Source organism: Ctenopharyngodon idella, chromosome 19, assembly GCF_019924925.1.
Source record: "Ctenopharyngodon idella isolate HZGC_01 chromosome 19, HZGC01, whole genome shotgun sequence".
NCBI classification, from domain to species: domain Eukaryota; kingdom Metazoa; phylum Chordata; class Actinopteri; order Cypriniformes; family Xenocyprididae; genus Ctenopharyngodon; species Ctenopharyngodon idella.
Window position 1 is genome coordinate 28293416 of NC_067238.1, and position 18779 is coordinate 28312194.

General features: G+C 36.0%; 1 protein-coding gene across 3 annotated transcripts in view; it reads right to left on the reverse strand.

Moving 5' to 3' along the window:
- LOC127500754 (progranulin-like) overlaps positions 1 to 18779 on the reverse strand; it is a 30900-nt gene that overhangs the window by 1834 nt on the left and 10287 nt on the right. Inside the window, exons 1-5 of one of the 3 annotated variants that reach the window (XM_051872221.1) lie at positions 5326 to 5472; positions 4940 to 5137; positions 4718 to 4855; positions 2750 to 2861; positions 2425 to 2610 (exon numbers count right to left, since the gene is read on the reverse strand). In XM_051872221.1, the coding sequence (XP_051728181.1) occupies positions 2597 to 2610; positions 2750 to 2861; positions 4718 to 4855; positions 4940 to 5137 (462 nt within the window). In that variant the 5' untranslated portion in view covers positions 5326 to 5472 and the 3' untranslated portion in view covers positions 2425 to 2596. Of the gene's footprint in view, positions 1 to 2424; positions 2611 to 2749; positions 2862 to 4717; positions 4856 to 4939; positions 5138 to 5325; positions 5473 to 18779 lie in introns of those variants that run through there. The other 2 variants (XM_051872223.1, XM_051872222.1) reach the window with 2 other exon arrangements.

An 18779-nucleotide genomic window follows, 5' to 3' on the forward strand; every position in this document is an offset into this window, starting at 1 on the left:
CTTTAGCATATTATGATTAGCCAACCCCCTGCTGTATGTTTTTCTTTTATATGTATTATTGTTCTCACTCTACTTTGACTATGTCTGTTTTGTTGAAGTTCATTAAAAAAGATACATGGCTAAACTAAATGGCTAAACGGTTTACCAGTTGAAATATGAAACAGTACTTCCTACAATATATTTACTCACTGATTAAAGGCTTGGCTTTTGAACAGTCAGAAATGTGATTTTTTTGGGGAGGGTATTTCGCTGTATTTTGTGTGATTTTCATTTACGTCACCACGAGTTGCTTAGTGTTGAGGGGGGTTATGTCACAGTTTCCCCTGTGTTTTGGATGTTCCGCGTTCTAGGACTTTTATTTTGAAGTATATTTTCTCTTTCCATTGCTCCCAGTGTCTACTTCCTGTGTTTGTCTTGTTTTACTTTGTTTCTATAGTTACTCTTGTTTGTTACCATGTTATTGATTACCCACACCTGTTCCTTGTTAGCCTCTTGTTATCCTGTATATATACACCCCTGTGTTTCAGTTGTCTTTTGTTGGTTGTTGTCTTTACATGTATGTTTGTAAAGCTGTTGTGTTTCCGTTCCCTAGTTGGTTTATTGTCTCCTTCCTTCTCTGTTTGGATTAGTATCTTCTTCTTCCTGTTTCGATTTATGTTTCTTGTTTGGTTTTACATCATCCCTGTTCGTATTCTTTGTGTGTTTATTTAATAAAGCGAGTAGATCCTCGCCTCACCTCTTCCCTGCTAACCGCAACAAAAATATAATTAAAGCACATTTCTGCTTTTAAACCACCCAGAATTAATTTCCTCATTGTTAATTGTAACAAACAGAGGGAGAAATTGAAATGATTGATAATGGAGAACATAGAATGTCTTTCGAACCCTAAAAATGTCTTTGTTTCAAAAGTTATTGTTTGCAGCTTGAGAATGTTCAACCGTATTTTATAACTGCCGGAAATGGTGATTAGAAGTCACATGACATTGTCTGTGAAGTATGCAGGTCATTGTAACATAGGTTGTTTTACTGGTTGCATAGGTTTCTTTACTTTGGAGACAGACAAACTGACAGTTTTCTGTAGCTTTGGAGTCCAGCTGAGGAGAAGATGGAAATCTCAACCAACCTCCAGTTATGAGAAGCTAACAAAAGTGTTTTGGTGTGTTTAGCAAGAGAAAATTCTTAAACTATGAATGAAAAACAGAAAAGAGGGCAAATACTGTGCGTATAAAACTGTTAATATCTGTGTTTACATGGAAACTCTTCAGTTATCAGTTTGTAAGAAACTGCAATTTAGGTGTGATTTATTTAATTAGTGTTTAAATTAAGACAACAACACAAGGATACAGTTTCAGTTCTGAGTTTATTATGAGATTGAATATTAATGTGCCTTGCACAGAACAATCTTAAAAATAAAGTTTATTAAAGTTTAATTGGCATTGATGGTTCCATGAATAACCTTTAACATCCATGAAACATTTCCATTCCACAAAAGGTTCTTTACAGTGGAAAACGGTTCTTCTATGGCATCGCTGTAAAAGCCTGCTTTTGGAACCTTTATTTGTATGTAGTTCATTATTTTATTATGTTGCGGCATATTTTTAAATACATAAGGTTTATAGCAGGTGTGAACAGTGATAGTGATATATCATTGATAAATCATATATCATATATCATTATTCTGAAGAGCAGTTTTGGGTGGGGTTGCTATAAACCAATAGAGCTCATTTGATAAGAGAGAATAACCTTGCTCCTCTTTTGTCAATCACTGTCACATTGACTCCATAATGAAAAAGGACAGCTGAGAAGATTATGTGTTCCCCCTGCCCACCCTCCAAGATCTTTTTATCCTCCAGAGTGAGAAAAAGGGCTAAGAAAATCACTTTAGACCCCACAGACCCAGTCCAACTTTTCTTTGAACTGTTGCCCTCCTGCCGGCGCTACAGAGCACTGAGCACAAGAACAGTTTTTTCCCTCAGGCTATATATTCAGTCTGAACAGTTAAAACTCTAATAACTATACATTGTCTATCATAACTGTCCATTTGTACATCTCAAAATTGTACAACTGTAAATAACATATTTGTTTAGTCATAAAACTACTGTGTGTGTAAACACTTAGAAACAAAGCTCTTTCTGATTCTGGTTATGTTCTATGCACACAGAAACGATGAATATTATGCACAGTATATGTTTAGGGCCTATATAGGCTATATGGTACAACAACTGTAAGTCGTACAGTATAGTAGGCTATAGTTGTAGGCTTTTCCTAACGTATCTGAGGAGACTCCAGGAAACAAAAACATGAGTTAGTCAGTGGATTAAACTGAAGGAGAATCATTTGTTCCCTTAAAAGATTCATTCATAAACACTGATTCACTCATGAACAAAATACCATGAATGGTTGGATGATTAAAAATACAAACACTTTCTTCAAAAACAAAATCGTTTATTAAATGAGAGTGCGATTTTACTGCAATCAGTTTTTATTTCACATTAATTCAGCTTGGATGTAGGAATAATCTATTCCCTCAAGAGTAACAGTGAAGTTTGAAAGCACTTTGCCAGTCTTTGATAAGAGGTTCACAGGGATTGTTCACTTACAACACCATCCCTAAAAACATAGAAATACAACTTTTAATATGAGCAAACACAAAACAGGTAGGTTATATTAAATCTATAATTCATCCACATTTATTTCAGCTTGATGATTAAGCATGATTAATAATACAGCAACATGAAGTTTGTTTTACCGCTGCAGCACCCCCACTGGCCAGTCGCTGTCTTGCAGCAGAACTTCTCAGCTGGGCAGTAGACATTTCCCTCACAATGAACAATCTCAGTCTCGGTCTGCCTTTCAAGATCCTGGTCATTTCAATTCACAGGAATTATGTTAGTAAACACATAACCAGAAGTTCACCTGCTTAGAAAAATCTCTAAATGGACCATTTAAATTTTTTACAACTTAAAGGCACAAAATGTAAATTTTCGCCACTTGAGGTCGCTTATTCAAAACAAAGGCATAGCTTGATGACGCCTTGATTTTGTGGAATCATGGGAGGTGTTTTCTTCATGTCTACAGCCAGTGGAAAAGAATCGGGACGGGACTCGGGCAGAAATCATGTAATGAGAAACGAGCGTGACACGCGGCTCGAGAGCAGCGGAACTTTTATTATGCCGCAATCGCCGCTTCACTTTCTTCCGGTCAAGCATATGTGGAATAAAGCAGCACTGTTTTATCCTATTAGATACTTTTATGTGTTGAAATTTGTTGTTATTGGGCTACTCTGTGTTCGCTCGGCGGCTACTGTAAGACTCTTGTTGCACACTGCGGTATAAGCTAGATCGATATTAGGCATGGTAAAACATGGTACTCGCGGTAAATCAAGAAAACAAAATTTAAACAATACTGTGTTGAGCTTTTGTTGAGCAATGAATGCATCCATCCAACAGCTGCTCATCTGTCTAGTAAAACATTTAATATATTAAAGCGTCTTTGGCGTTTTCATGGTTTCTACAAAATAAACCAGAAACCGAGGGTAACGCGGGTATGATGTCATTGACACGGTCTGTGTCCTGGATAAAATTACTTATTTCTCTGGATTTAAACATTCTTGGAAACATTTGGGATAATGTAAGTACACAAGTCAACAAAATATATAACATTGTTCTAGTGGTTTTTTGGTAATTTAATCCAAAAATCTTACATATTGTGCCTTTAAATAAATATAACATAATACAATGAACTAAAGCACATTTCTGCATTTAAACCACCCAGAATTCATTGCTGCATTGTTTATTTTAACAAACGAAGAGAGAAATTGAAATGACTATTTATGATAATCAAAAACATAGAATGTTTTTTGGTAACACTTTCTTTTTTTATAATGCATTATAAGGGTATTGTCACGTTTTGAGTTTGCTTTCATTCATGTTTGTATTTCTGTTTGTCATTTGCTTCTATTCTGTTAATTCTGTTCTCTCCGTTTCCCTTCCTGTTTGTCTCTAGTTACAGATTGATTTAAGTTTCACTTCAGGTGTATCTAGTTAATCTCACTAGTTCCTTTGTTTGCTCTGTGTATTTAAGCCACGTGTTTTGTTCTGTTCAGTTGTCTGTTAACGTCGTGTTTTACCAGTTGTTCTGTTTCAGAGTCAAGAGTGATTTGTTTCTAGTTCTTTTGTTAATAAACCTTTCCCTGCTGCACTTAGATCCTCTCTCACTATTATTTGCAACTGGATTGTGACAGGTGTTCTTAATGCATTATAATACATGCGTAATGCCTTACAAACAGCCTTATAATATGTTGTATCATCAGATAAATAATCATAACAACGGTTTCAGTACTTTATAATACTGTGATTATAACTTTTAAGAGAACGATGCATTATAACACTGTGAAGTTTTCATTTTATTTTGGTTTCATTTTCAAGGACTTTTAGTTTGTATTCCTGCTTCCTTTAAGATGCATTACAAATACAGAAATTGTTACCTGGATTTTTGAACCCTAAAAACTGTTTCAAAAGTTATTGTTTGCAGCTTGAAAATGTTCAACCATGTTTTATAACTGCCGGAAATGGTGATTGGAAGTCATATGACATTCACGTTGAAGTCATACGACATTAAGATTGTCAAGTATGTAGGTCATAGGTAACGTGATAGGTTGCGTTACTGGTTGCAGTTTGTTTTATTGTTGAGTCATACAGGCAGAGTACCGACACACCTGAGTTTTCTGGATAGCTTTGGAGGCTGGCAGAGGAGAAGATGACAATCTCATCCACCCCCTCAAACAATGGGTCGATGTCGAATCGCAGTGATAACCATGACGGCAGCAATGAACTCCATCTCTGCAGCACTGACCCTGAAGGAGTGGGCAGAAAAAGCAAAGGTTAAACCTTAAACTTAATGGAGTATAAAAATAGTTACACAATTTACTGTGTTTTACCATTGAGAATGGACAGCAGTACCACACTCCATAAGGACTCAGACAGCATGTTGTTCCATCAGGACACACAGTAGCAGCATCACAGTAAACCACAGAGACAGAGGCACTATCTACTGACTCTACTGCATCTGAGAGTTCCATCATTGGCTCATCTGCAGCTACAAGAGCTGCCATGAGTAACATCAACACTGGAACCATCTGAAAATATGACATGAAAATATTATGTGAAATAATATAATATGTTACTGCATTTTTTTTATTTATTTTTTTATTGAAAAATATGTTTGGAACTTTTTCTATCTGCTCTAACATTTGATATTACTGAAAATGTGACCAGGTCTAAAGTCAATAATAGATTGATTGACAGTGAGAAGAAGAACTTTTACCTTGCTCGTAGTCTGGGATTCCTTGTGGATTGTGTTTTCCTGCTATCTGTGCTGTCATGTGATGTTACGACTGTACGCCCTTTACACACGGCGCCTCCCACTGTAAAAACAGGAAATGTGTTGAGTCAAAATTGAACCATAACATTCAAATACATGACTAAACACTGGCACCAATTGTTTAGAAAATGTTTTACTTGGTTTTACTAATATCCCTCCAATAAAGAAATAATAAAAAGAAGAAGAAGAAAATAATAATGTATTATCAATTTAATATTAATTTTTGCTAAATTTCATATCTATAAATGTAAATACAATAAAACCAACCCTGTTTTCTTTTTTTAAAAAAAAGAGATTTAAATATACTATTTTCATTCAAATAATAATAAAACAGTTGAAACTGTTTCTACGTGAGTCCTTTAATGTATTTCAATTATGATTAGCCAACCCCCTGTATGTTTTACTTTTATATGTATTATTGTAGTTTTGACTGTACTTTGACTGTTTGCCTGTTTTGTTGATGTTCAATAATAATAAAAAAAAATGATACATGGCTAAACTAAATGGCTAAATGTTTTTCTGGAAGAGCAACTCAATTGTGGATTACCATACCAAATGAAATGAGAAACAATATCTTTACTCACCGCTTAACCCTCTATGGTACGCAATATAATATCAATGAGGATTTTATATTGCGTACCATAGAGGGTATCAATATATATTATATTGCGTACCATAGAGGGTATCAATATACATTTTCATTATTTTTAAATGTATTTATTTATTAAAGTTTGTTGCCTCAAGGCAACATTGTACCAGAACGGACAAATTGAAACTGTAAACTTGTCCCTCAGATCTGATTGGTTGATTCGAATGTTGTTTCAGGTTCAACAAAGATGTTGATCCAGGATTTCATTTCTGTTCCCATTTGTATGTTGACCTGTTTCCTTGTGTGTACCAGTTAGTCATTAATCAACTTCATCTGTTGTTCATTTAGTTTCCTCATTTTCTCCTGTGTATTTAAGTCCTCAGTTTTCTTCGTTCAGTTGTCAGTTTTAAGTCGGGTTATACCAGTTGTTCTGTTTTGATTGTTTTCTGAGTGTTTTGAGTTTTTTTGGAATAAATTTTGGTTCTGCTGTGATTAGATTCTCTTCCTTATATTTGCTTCAACCTATGTGACAAATGTCTTTCACTTGATAAACTGTAAATTAAAAGGATATCATTCACATTACTCAGATAAATAATATGACACACTGTTAAAAGTAATACGCTATATCTACTCTTTATTTGTTATTGCCAACATTGAAGACACCTGATGATAACAAGCAGAATCACTGAAGGAAAGAGAAACACATGAAGTAACAGAGGTTTAGATGTTGATGTTGATTTTATTGAACATGTTTGGTCACCATTACGGTGATCAGTGTTTCATTTAGTTGGGCAGCTTGACTCTTTGCTTTTTATGTCAGTTTGTGTTTTTTGTAATGGTGTTTGCTAATTTTACACATTTTAAATGGTTAACTTTTAAGGAATTAATTAGATTCATTCTAACTCAATTCTTATATGTTGAATTGAATTAATAATATTGCTTGTAATCTGTTGCCACAATTTTATTGAGTAGATAGAGCGTATTACTTTTTACAGTGCAGGTTTGGTGCTTGATACCTTTTTTCTTACGCCTTATTCATTTGCATTGTGACCAATTTGAATATAAGACATCTCTGTCTGAGGGTAAGATTATTAATGACTTACAGCTTAATTTTTTTTGTCTTTTTTTATTACAAAAAGCTATGATATGGCTTCAGAAGACAGATGAGTTGTGGACTCATTATTTTTACATTTTTTTTCATTTTTGGAGCTCAACAGAATACTTAGCCTATAGACTTTTACATAAATTATTGCATTTAATTGTATGAGAGGAGTTTATGTAGGAATAGATTCATTTCTGTTTTTTTCTGCTTGTGTTTCATGCAATGAAAGTGAATGGTGAGGTTGCAGTATGCCTGAGATGCTTACTTTTGGGTTCTACAGATCAACAGACAGCCAAACAGGTTTTAAATGTCACAAGGATGAGGAAATTATTTTTATTTTCACAACTGTCACGTTACTTACAATAAGTTAGTAACTAATAACAATATGTTTCTAACAATAAGTTTTGTACTTTGCAGGAATTTTGGCATAGTACGCTGAAATGCAAGTTTGAACAGGAATGAAAAACACTTTTGTAGACCTGAAAAATCATGGATTGCATTTTATGTTGCAATGAAGTAAAGGTGTGGTTACATTTGTGAAATTTCAGTGAAAGTTTGTTGGCATAAAGGTCTATTGTTCAAGTGTAGTGATGTAATGTATGAAGCATAGCTCACACAGAAGTCACATTCAAGCAGCTTTATGTTGGTCAGTGCAGCAAATTTGAGTGACCAACTTTTATCCATACTGAAATTGTTTGACCTTTGATTGTGTGGATTCTTATTGAAATACATTAAGATAATTCAAACTCATTTCCTTACAAATAAAATATACTTGTATTCCAAACTAGTATGGACTTATGGGATTCAGTTACGGTACAAAGTTGCCTCGAGGCAACATGCCGTTTTGTATAATGGCCTATGATGCATATGATGATATAATGTAAGGTTTTTGAAAATACTTCTTTACTTATCAATGAAGGTGACTCAGATTTTTTGTAGGCGATTATCTGGATGAAAATTAGTGAAAAATGCACTTTTCATTAGAGAAAATATGGAGTCATGTGACATGCACATGTGCTGAAAGAGGGAACAAAATGGATCCCTGTGGGGGTCATGTGATTTTTTTTTTTTTTTTGCATTTTCATTGTTTAGTATTTTAGTTCTCCCCTGAGATAGCATTGGCAATAAATGGGTGTCTCATTTTATTACAAAAACTAAAATAGACTATGTTGCCTGCACGGTACAATAGAGGATTAAAGGCTTGGCTTTTGCATTGTCAGAAATGTGAACATTTATATTAATTTACTGATAAATACTGATTTTCATTTAAAAATATTAGTACTATTTTTTGTCTGCTGCTAACTTTTTCATGTTCAATGCATGCTGCCAGATGTTTATATATATATATATATATATTTTTTTTTTTCATTTTGTCTATATTTACGTTTGTAAAATGTTTTTATGGTCCTTTTAACATCTGGACAAAGGACTACAGTTGGAAATTAGCCTAATTGCTAATACTGGGACAAAATTGTTAATCATTGTTCACTGTATAAATAGATATATTAATCAAAAACACATGGAAGATGATTTACAAGCACATTTTTTCCCCTCAATGTTTTTTATATAACTGTTTATAATATTTATTCAAATAATAATTTGTATAAGTACTAAAGTACTTTTTAGTTATAATAATGGAATTATTTTTGGTCTGTGATTTGCTAAATTATCAGGGATATCTTATGACTTGTGATGATTTCTTTTGTACTTTAATTTTCTGGGGATCCCTGAAGAATTTTCTCTTGTATTCTGTTCCATTCATTCTGGTGTTGTTTCTTAATTAGGAAGTGTAACTAATTTACCTGATTTACCTTTACTTAATCCAGTCAATACTGTGTGTGATAAAAGCTTATGTCACTGTTTCGCCTGTTTTGTCTGTTCCGTGTTCTAGGAGTTTTATTTTTAAGTGTTTCCACTGAGGCTTTCCCCTGGCTGTTCTGGGAAAAGATTAAAAACTTCTAGAGTGTCGAAAACAGTGCTGTCTGGTGGTTAGTAAAAAATAAAGCAGCCAAAAGCTTGTGAAGAAGCTTCTTTGGATGAAGCAGCCACCACACACTCCATAGATATGAAATAATATAGTTTAATATGATGTAATAGAAGTATAATGTAGACATATTATTCTTAACAGAGTTGCATATGGCAAGTATTTTGCCTGAAACAATTTGTATTCTTCATATTAGTTGTATGACTAGTAAAGTAAAATCTGGGGTTCGAACATTTCGACATGCAAAACGAATCACGTGATTGGACAGAAAGTGAGTTAGGTGTGTTCGACATCGGCTGCGGCAACCGATCGGCGAGAGTAGCCGCGTGCAGGCGGGGAGGAACTAAAAACAGAGATGTGAAGTCGGACACTCTCTGCTTCTCGTAGTGACGCTCGCGCTGCGTTTGCATACTTTATCACAGCTGAAGTGGAGTAAATGCAATATTTGACTAATACACTGATGTTTCAGAGACATTTTCATTCAATTCTTTATGTACTGCTTACAGCGTCTGTTTTTACAAGAATAAAGTTCAACATAAGCATATATTATTTAAATACCAATGTAGTGGGGTCTACATTTTTTATCAGTTTTATTTTGATAAACATGACACAATACAACATTGGGACTACATGAAAAGAGCTTTAACTGTTATAAAAATACAGATTTGTGAGCATTAGTGGAACTGAAGGCGTGACAATAAACACGAAACACACGTGATCGTTGTCATGCGGTGAATCCGGCCAATCGTGAAACAGCTGTGTCGTCATCAGAGCTCATGCAGCTCCTCTTCAGAAACTGCACTGGCTAACTCAGGCGGCTGATCTCGAATCACTCTCGCAGTACTTTGAAGCCATACGTCACAGTCACATGGCGTCAGCGCTGTCTCAAGTCGGACAAAATTTCTTACCGGCATGCACTGCTTCAAGTCAGCCGCCGATCGGTCTGTACGGCGCTGCATCAAGTCGAACAAGCCTTTTGTTTGTCGTTGATCACTTGACTGTTAAACCAATGCATGCACTGATACAGGGCTTCCCTGGAAATTGTGCTGCATGCTTGACACGTGGCTCGAAGCTATTAGATCCTCACCTCTCCTCTTCCCTGCACTACCGTAACAGAATGAGCGATCACTGACGGATCTAGCAGCAGTACGCCTCCCCCTCCTTACCGAGGATGACCGTTCCCTCGAGGACCACACCCGAGTTTTTGGACCTTGCCCATCAGACCCACTACCCTGACAGTTCCTTAATTTCATTCTATCTTGCCGGACTTAATAAACATTTAAAGAACAAGATCCCTTTTTCTCTTTATGGTCCTTGAGAGAGATTTGTTGATTTTGTTGAACTAGTGCTTTAAACAAGTGGTTGCTCCTTCACCGTGGGGGATGTGGAGGACGACTTGGGGTGTTCACCACAAGCTCTGGTGGTCCTGGAACGTGCACCACTGCTATATGCTCCTCCGAGGTGATTGGTACCGGCATCAAAGGTTGCAAACCCACCGATAATGTCAGTATGAGCTGCGCTCCCAAGTCCGGTGATCCTGGAGATCGACTGCCATCTGGTGTGTTTGGGCAGCACACATGTCTGCAGATCCTTCCAAGGTGGCGGCGCCCACAGCAGCTCCCCCTGTCACGGCCACGGATGTCTTTCCCCTGTCACTGCCTTGAAGGTTGTTCCCATTTTAACAGCTACAGAGGTCGTTTCCTCTGTCACGGCCATGGAGGTCATTTCCTTTGTCACAGCCACGGATGTTGTTCCTCCTGTCACTGTCACAGAGGTTGTTTTCCCCCGTCACGCCACGGATATCGTTCCCCTGTCACGGCCAGGGAGGTTGTTTCCCCATCATTGCCACAGATTTCATTCCCCTGTCACAGCCATGGATGTTGTTCCCCCTGTCATGGAGGTCGTTTCCTCTGTCACGGCCACGGAGGTCGTTTCCTCTGTCACGGCCACGGAGGTCGTTTCCTCTGTCGCGGCCATGGAGGTCGTTTCCTCTGTCGCGGCCATGGAGGTCGTTTCCTCCATGGCTATGGAGGTTGTTCCCCCTTCACAGTCATGGAGGTCGTTCCCCCATCACGGCCACGGATGTCGTTCCCCTGTCACTGCCATGAAGGTTGTTCCCCTGTCACAGCCACAGATGTCATTCCCCCTGTCCCCTGTCACAGTCAAGGAGGTCATCCCTGAAGTTTCTTTCTGCCCCGTTATTGCCAAGGAGGCCGTAGACTCTCCATGCCCTCTGTCACGATCATAAGGGCAGTCTCTGGACTCTCCGTGCTCCCTGTCACGGCCATAAGGGCTGTCTCTGGACTCTCAGGATTCTCTGGACTCTCTGGATTTTGACATAAAAATTCTGTCGTCACTGGCGTGCAGTACATTCTGGGGTACGTGTGGTTGCGAAGGGTCCATGGCTGCATCCGAAATCTCATACTCTCTTGGGTAGGTACTTATTTTGAATCAGTACTTTGTGTCCACTAAAAAAGTATGTTCTATATAGTATGAATGTGTGTAGTATGACATTATCATGTGACCTACCAACTGTGTCACACCCCCACCACACAACACACTACATCACACCCACCATTCGGGTGCAACATAATAAAGTGCAACAGAGCAGCATCAAGAATACATTTTAGAGAACATTTTAGAGCGTCTGTGGTGCTATGGACAAATCCATTGAATCACATTCAAATTTGTTTAATGGCTCATTCAGTGGCTTGTTTTGAATATTGTTACACCAGTAGGTGGCTACCAGTGTTGAGTGTTGAGCGTGTCAGGGGCTGCGTCTGAAATCTTAAAAATGCTGCCTTCGGAGGCTGCATTTCAAAGGTATCAAGGAATGTTCGAATCTAATGTTAGCTTCACTTCCTGTCTCCTGAGATACCTTCATCTGATCAATTTTTGAAGGCAGTAGATGTATCCTTTGCTGCCTTTGATTTCCCACAATCCTGTGCGTTCCATTCCTTGAAAGTTAAGCTAAAAAAGAAAGATGGTGTCTGAAAGTTGTGGTTGGTGGTCAGTTTGTGTGTAAAAGTACATTTTTGCCCAACATTTATCACTTTTGATGTCATTATAGCAAGAAATTGCTATTGTAGTAATTAAATATTCGCTTAGTTATCACCAAAGCTCGCTCTATTTTGCTGTAGATCCTTAAACCGTTGTGATACCTTCGAGTCCAAACGCTGCCTGCAAAGTCATTGCCTGGTAAGGCAGCGAGGCAACAAGTCAGCTCCCTAAGTTTTCAGATGCAGCCGTTAAATCAAAATGTTTAAGCATCATAAGTGTTTTGTCACGTGAGCTCATTTTGCTCCAATGGCGTTATCATCTTTTTATGTTCAATGCATACAGAAACGATGCGCATTATGCACAGTATACATACTATATGCCACAACAACAGTACAATACAGTACAGTTGTACAGTAGTGTATAGTCAGTAGTAGACTATTCTTTTCTTACTGTAGCTGAGGAGACTTCAGTAAACAAAACTATGAGAAAGTCAGTGCATTGAAGTGGAGTACAAATATTTCCCGTAAAAGATTAATTCAAAGACACTGATTAATTCATGAACAAAATACCATGTAGATTGATGATTAAAAATACAAACACTTTCTCAAGTGCAAAATGATTTATTAAATGGCAAATCAATTTGACTGTAATTCTATCAATGTTTATTTCACATGAATACAGTTTGAATGTTGGATTAATCTATTCCCTAATGAGTTTGAAAGCCTCTTTCACTTTGACAGACTTTGATAAGAGGTTCACCAAGGACATGGGAGTTGCTTCCTTACAACACCAACGCTATTTAGAAGAAGATGGCGCTCTCAACCACCCCTTCACACATAGGACCCCACTGCAGCGATAACCCTGGGGACAGCACCTAATTCTATCTGCGCAGCACACAGCCTGAAGGAGTGAACAGAAAAAATAAGGGTTAAACCTTAAACTTAACGAAGTATAAATCAGTTACACATTTTACTGTGTTTTACCAATATGTGCGGACAGCATCCCCAGCCAGTAAGAGTCCGACAGCATGTGTTTCCAATAGGACACGTACCACCATTACTGCAGACCACCCTAGGGGCATTATCTACTGACTCAACTGGGTCTGTGAGATCCATCGTCGGCACATCTGCAGCTACAAGAGCTGCCATGAGTAACATCAACACTGGAACCATCTGAAAATATGACATGAAAATATTATGTGTAATAACATAATATGTTACTATATTAATTATTGAAAAAATGTTTTGGAACTTTTTCCATCAGCTCTAACATTTGATATTACTGATAATGTGACAAGGTCTAAAGTCAATAATAGATTGATTGACAGTGAGAAGAACATTTACCTTGCTCATTATCTGGGTTTCTTCTTTGTGGATTGTGTTTTGCTGTTGTCTGTGTTGTCCTGTGATGTTCTGACTGTATCTCTTATATATACACACACGGCTCCTCCCACTGTAAACAGGAATTTTGTTGAGTCAAAATTTGACCATGAAGTTTAGATAACGCCTTATGAGTTTTTAAACATATGGAAGTCCTTGTATGAATGTCCTGGAATAGGTTATGAAAGAATGGGAATAGGAGTAAGACAGAAACTTACAGAGGTAGTGAGAGTACCACTTCCTCTCATTCATATACATATAAAACTAAATTTGCAATTAATGATTCAGATTAATTAATTAATCAGTTATAATCAAATGTGTATTATTAATATGAAGTAACAGTGTTCTGTTTTAATTTATTTGAAAATGTAATTTATTCCTGTGATGCAAAGCTGAATTTCACTCCAGTATTCAGTCACATGATCCTTCAGAAATAATTCTACTCTCACTTTTGATCAATTTAATGTGTCCTTGTTGAATAAAAGTATTAAATAAAATAATTTAAAAAAAGAAAGAAAAAAAAGTCTCAGTCCCAGTACCAGCAGAAAATATATGTGGGGGGAGTGAATGAAAAGAGCTCTTTAATTTTATTAAGTATACTTAAGTAAAGTTCAATTATACTTTATGTAGTAAGCATACTGATATCAATGTACTAGAAGTATACTTGTAAGTGTACTGTTTCAGTACTACTTGGGACTAAATTGGCCCACTTTTTAATATATAAAAGTATACTTTTAAGTATACTTTAAGTGCAACAGTAATAAACTGAGTACACAACTACTTTACAACTAAGTTTTTTGCACTGCAACTATACTACAAGTGAACTTATAGGTATACTGATAGTTTACTAGTTAAATACTTAAGTAGCACATTTTTAGTTTATAAAAGTACATTTTGAAGTATACTCTCAGTAAACTAGTTTAGTAGTTCTTTAAGTGAACATAACATCATACTTATAATTTACTATTTATATATTATTTTGCACTTTAAGTATACTACTATGTTCCTATTTAGGTATTATTTTTTTATACTTGAAATATACCTTTAACTGTACTTTAACTTTTTCTATTTTAAAAACTATTTATTCTAGCTTCATGCATCCTTTTTATCAAAAAAAAAAAAAAAAAAAAAAAAGCAACATTTTAAACAAAAGAAAATGAAAATGCAAAGAAAATTTTTGTAAAAGACTAGGTTCAGATTGGATTCAGAATGATGATCAAAACATAGATGGAGTATATTGAGTCCATCAACAACCCCAAAACTTCACAGTCATATACGGGTTGAAAATTAATTCAGTAACGTTTGCCAGTTTTGATTTACATGCTGTTTAATGTTTGATGATCGTATTATTTTACATTTGTATAAGCAATCTTCTTTTGCTTGTTTCTGCTTCTTCTTCACCTGTGTGTCTTTTGATCCGCAGATTCTATACTCTTTTAGAAGATGCATAATAGTGCGCCCCCTATTGTATAACAGTGAAAATATGGATAGTGGGAAAATTCAGTCAATTGCTGGGAAAGAGTTAAGTAGAGGTGCGTCCCAATTTGCCTTCTTATGCACTATGACGTTTTTTAGTATAAAAAATGTGAGTAGTGTGTTTAAATTCTAAAAAGAAAAAGTGCACTTTAAATAACCTAGTGATGCACTTAATTAACTGATGTTGGACACTTCATGCACTCAACTGTCGCAGCTTTAATTACGTAGCGGAGTGGAAGGGGCTATCAGACTTCAGTGTTGAATGACAAAATAACATATAAATAAAATATAAAATTCATACACTACATGGTTGAGTACATAAGTACATAGTGTATAGTGCGTCATTTGGGACACAACTCAGATTTGAAGCAAATTCCTATGTACACTACCAGTGGACTAGCCTACACAAAAATTCAGATACTTAGAATTAAGAACATATCTGTGTTCTTTATAAATCAATATTTTCAAACAATGTAAGACAATATGTAAAACTATGTGAAAAAAAGTATTTAATAGGCTACTCAATCAAAAGAGTAAACCCAACTACAAGCCAAGTATACTTAGAATACTTAATTATACTTTTAAGTATATCTTCAACAAGTATATCTTGAATTGAGTACAAGTAGGCTATATGTCAAATACTGTATACTTAGACTTTTCTGTCAATATAAGTCAGGTATACTTAAGTGCAATTTTAAATATATTTTTGAGAAGTACATAAAAAGTAGACTGAAAGTATACTTTCTTATTTTCAGTTTAAAAGAAGTACACTAATAGCACACTTGAAAAAACTTTCATAAGGGGCCCTACATTGCTCTCTTTATGTCTTAAAAGACGTACAGTTTATAGCCATGACTTAGCTATAGGTTACCCTTTAACTAAGGGTTAGTTCACCCAAAAGTAAAAATGATGTAATTTATTACTCACCCGCATGTCGTTCCACACCCGTAAGACCTTTGTTCATCTTCAGAACACAAATTAAGATTTTTTTTGATACAATCCGATGGCTCAGTGATGGCTCTATTGACAGGAAGATAATTAACACTTTCAGATGCCCCTTAATGTTATGAAGCGATGAGAATACTTTTTGTGTGCCAAATAAAAACTAAATAACGACACAATATCTAATAATGACCGATTTCAAAACTGCTTCATGATTCGACACGCTGATTCATAACGCTCCGAAGCTTCCTGAAGCAGTGTTTTGAAATCGGCCATCACTATATAAGTCGTTTTTTTTTTTTTTTTTTTGGCTCACCAAAAATATTCTCGTCACTTTATAATATTAATATTGAACCACTGTACTCACATGAACTGATTTAAATATGTTTTTAGTACATTAATGGATCTTGAGAGAGGAAATGTCATTGCTGGCTATGGAGGCCTCACTGAGCCATCAGATTTCAACAAAAATATCTCAATTTGTGTTCTGAAGATGAATGAAGGTCTTACGGGTGTGGAACGACATGAGGGTGAGTAATTAATGACAGAATTTTCATTTTTGGGTGAACTAACCCTTTAAACACATCTGATTGGCCTTTGTTTTTTATGTGCTCAATATTGGCTCAAAATGGCGCTCAAAAAATATATGAGTGGGAGCGTTTGACAGCAGTCAGCAGGTTAATACTAGTACATGTATCAGTACATTACGTGATACTATCGGTACTGTAGAAAGCCTGATTTTTTTTCTTTCTGATAAATTTATCATCAATTGTCAAGGTTTTCCAGGATGGCTGGGAACCCTGCAGATGCATACACTGTAAAGAAAAAAAAAAAAAGAAATGTACTGGCAGAAAATTACCAGGACATTATCCAGACATTTCTGTTAACCCTAAATCACAATGAAGTTCAAAATTCAAAATACAGGATAAACACCTGTAAAGAATAAATACGGAAAAATCCGTTAAATTAATACAGTACATTCTGCCCTATTTTTACAAAAATTTTTATACATGTACACCTTTAATCACTCTTGCAAGAATGCCAGCTTTGTGATTTGAAGTATGGGAATATACAGCGTGTTTCAAAAAGATGCCCGATATGAAATATATCTCTGCAACCATGAACTGCCCACGATTGAAACTTTCACAACTTGAAAAGGCAGGGCATAGAGTTTCAATGACTATAAAATTTTCTTACTAACATATTGGCTTGGGCAATAGCATACGGTGCTGCCTGTACATATCCTCATCATCACCCACTTCATCATGTCCCAAATATTTTATTTTAGTACATACATTTAGTATTTGCCCTGCCAGATAAAAATCTGGAAAATTAAGATCCTTATTTCCTTTAGTTCTACATATCATGGCGGCACTCTTTTTTGTATTATATTGCACATCATATTTGATCCCATAATCAGAACATCTATTTAGCAGCTGTTGAAAACCATCACTACTTAGAGAAAAAAAAAAAACCAAATCATCAGAATACATAAGATGATTAATTAAAATATTACCAAGCATACATCCAGTCTTACAGTCACTCAATTGTTCTGACAATTGTTCATTCATATAGACATTAAAGAGGGCTGGTGAGAGTAGACCTCCCTGCATTACCTACTCCAAAAGGAGCTGAGACACTATTACCCCATTTTACTATCATACTCTGATTAGCATACCAATATATCAAAATTTTTAGTATGCTATTAGGCACACCCCTTTGTCTTAGTTTACCAAACAGCGTTTGATGATTAACTCTATTCAAAAGCTTTAGAGGCATCATTAAAGCCAATTATAATAGAGGAACTTCGTCTTTTATACACATCTACTATTTCTTTCAGGGCATATATATTCACAAATCAGTACTATGCTGCGCCTTAAAGCCAAATTGATTGTCTGTGGTACCAAGATATAATCAATCTAATAAAATTCTTTCCAAAACTTTAGTTAACACTTGCGCAATTGGTTATCCAAACTTCCCACCTTGCCTTCTTTATCCTTGATAACAGGCAGCAAGGCTACTGACAACATAGACTCTGGCAACAGCCCATATGCTATCAAGCCATTAAAACAACCCTTAGGGCTCGCAAACTTTAAATGCTCAGCAGCGGCTTTCCTATCTTTGAGCTGCATTATTGCTTTATGGACTTCATTACTTGTAATGCCATAGCAGAACAAGAAACCTTTGCCACTTCATATGATTCATTCAGTACACAAGGCAGAATAATGTTGTCTCCACAATTCAGCTGTGTATTTAACATCTTTTGTTGTTTGATTAACATTAATAACTTAGACAGTAGTTATTTTAGGCTTAAGACCGAATGCTTAGATCTAACATAGGGTACTGATCTAATTTCGCTGAGCATGTTTACGTTCAGTTAAACCATAATCTATACATTATTGTACAGATTGAAAGCAGAGAGTATAACTGTACTTTTGTTGGATACCGGCAGACATTGGGATATCATAGCAGGGAATGAAACAGCTGATAAGTGAGCAAAAAAAAAAAAGCGGTAGATACTAAAGTACCCCTGGGGAGAAGTGAAGTAAAATCAGTGATTAAAAAGAAACTAGTAAATTTATGGCATCAACGGTGGGAATATAGCAGCACAGGGAGATGGTATTATAATACTGCAAAATAAGTAGGAAAAGAACAATTTTAATGTCCACACTGTGTATCGCAACTGTTCAGATCCGATTTGTGTGTCCCATGCCATTCGTTTTCCAGAATATCTGCATTCACTGATAGACATTTTAGCGTATTTTTGCCATAATTCACTGGCAGCACTATATTGCCAGTAAGTTACTGTAACTGCCCTTTTACTGTAGCTTACCTGTAAATGTGTTTTACAGGATGATGCCCTTACCGCTGTTTCATTTTACAGTATAATATTACTGCAACTATTGCTTTCTATTTGCAGAGGAG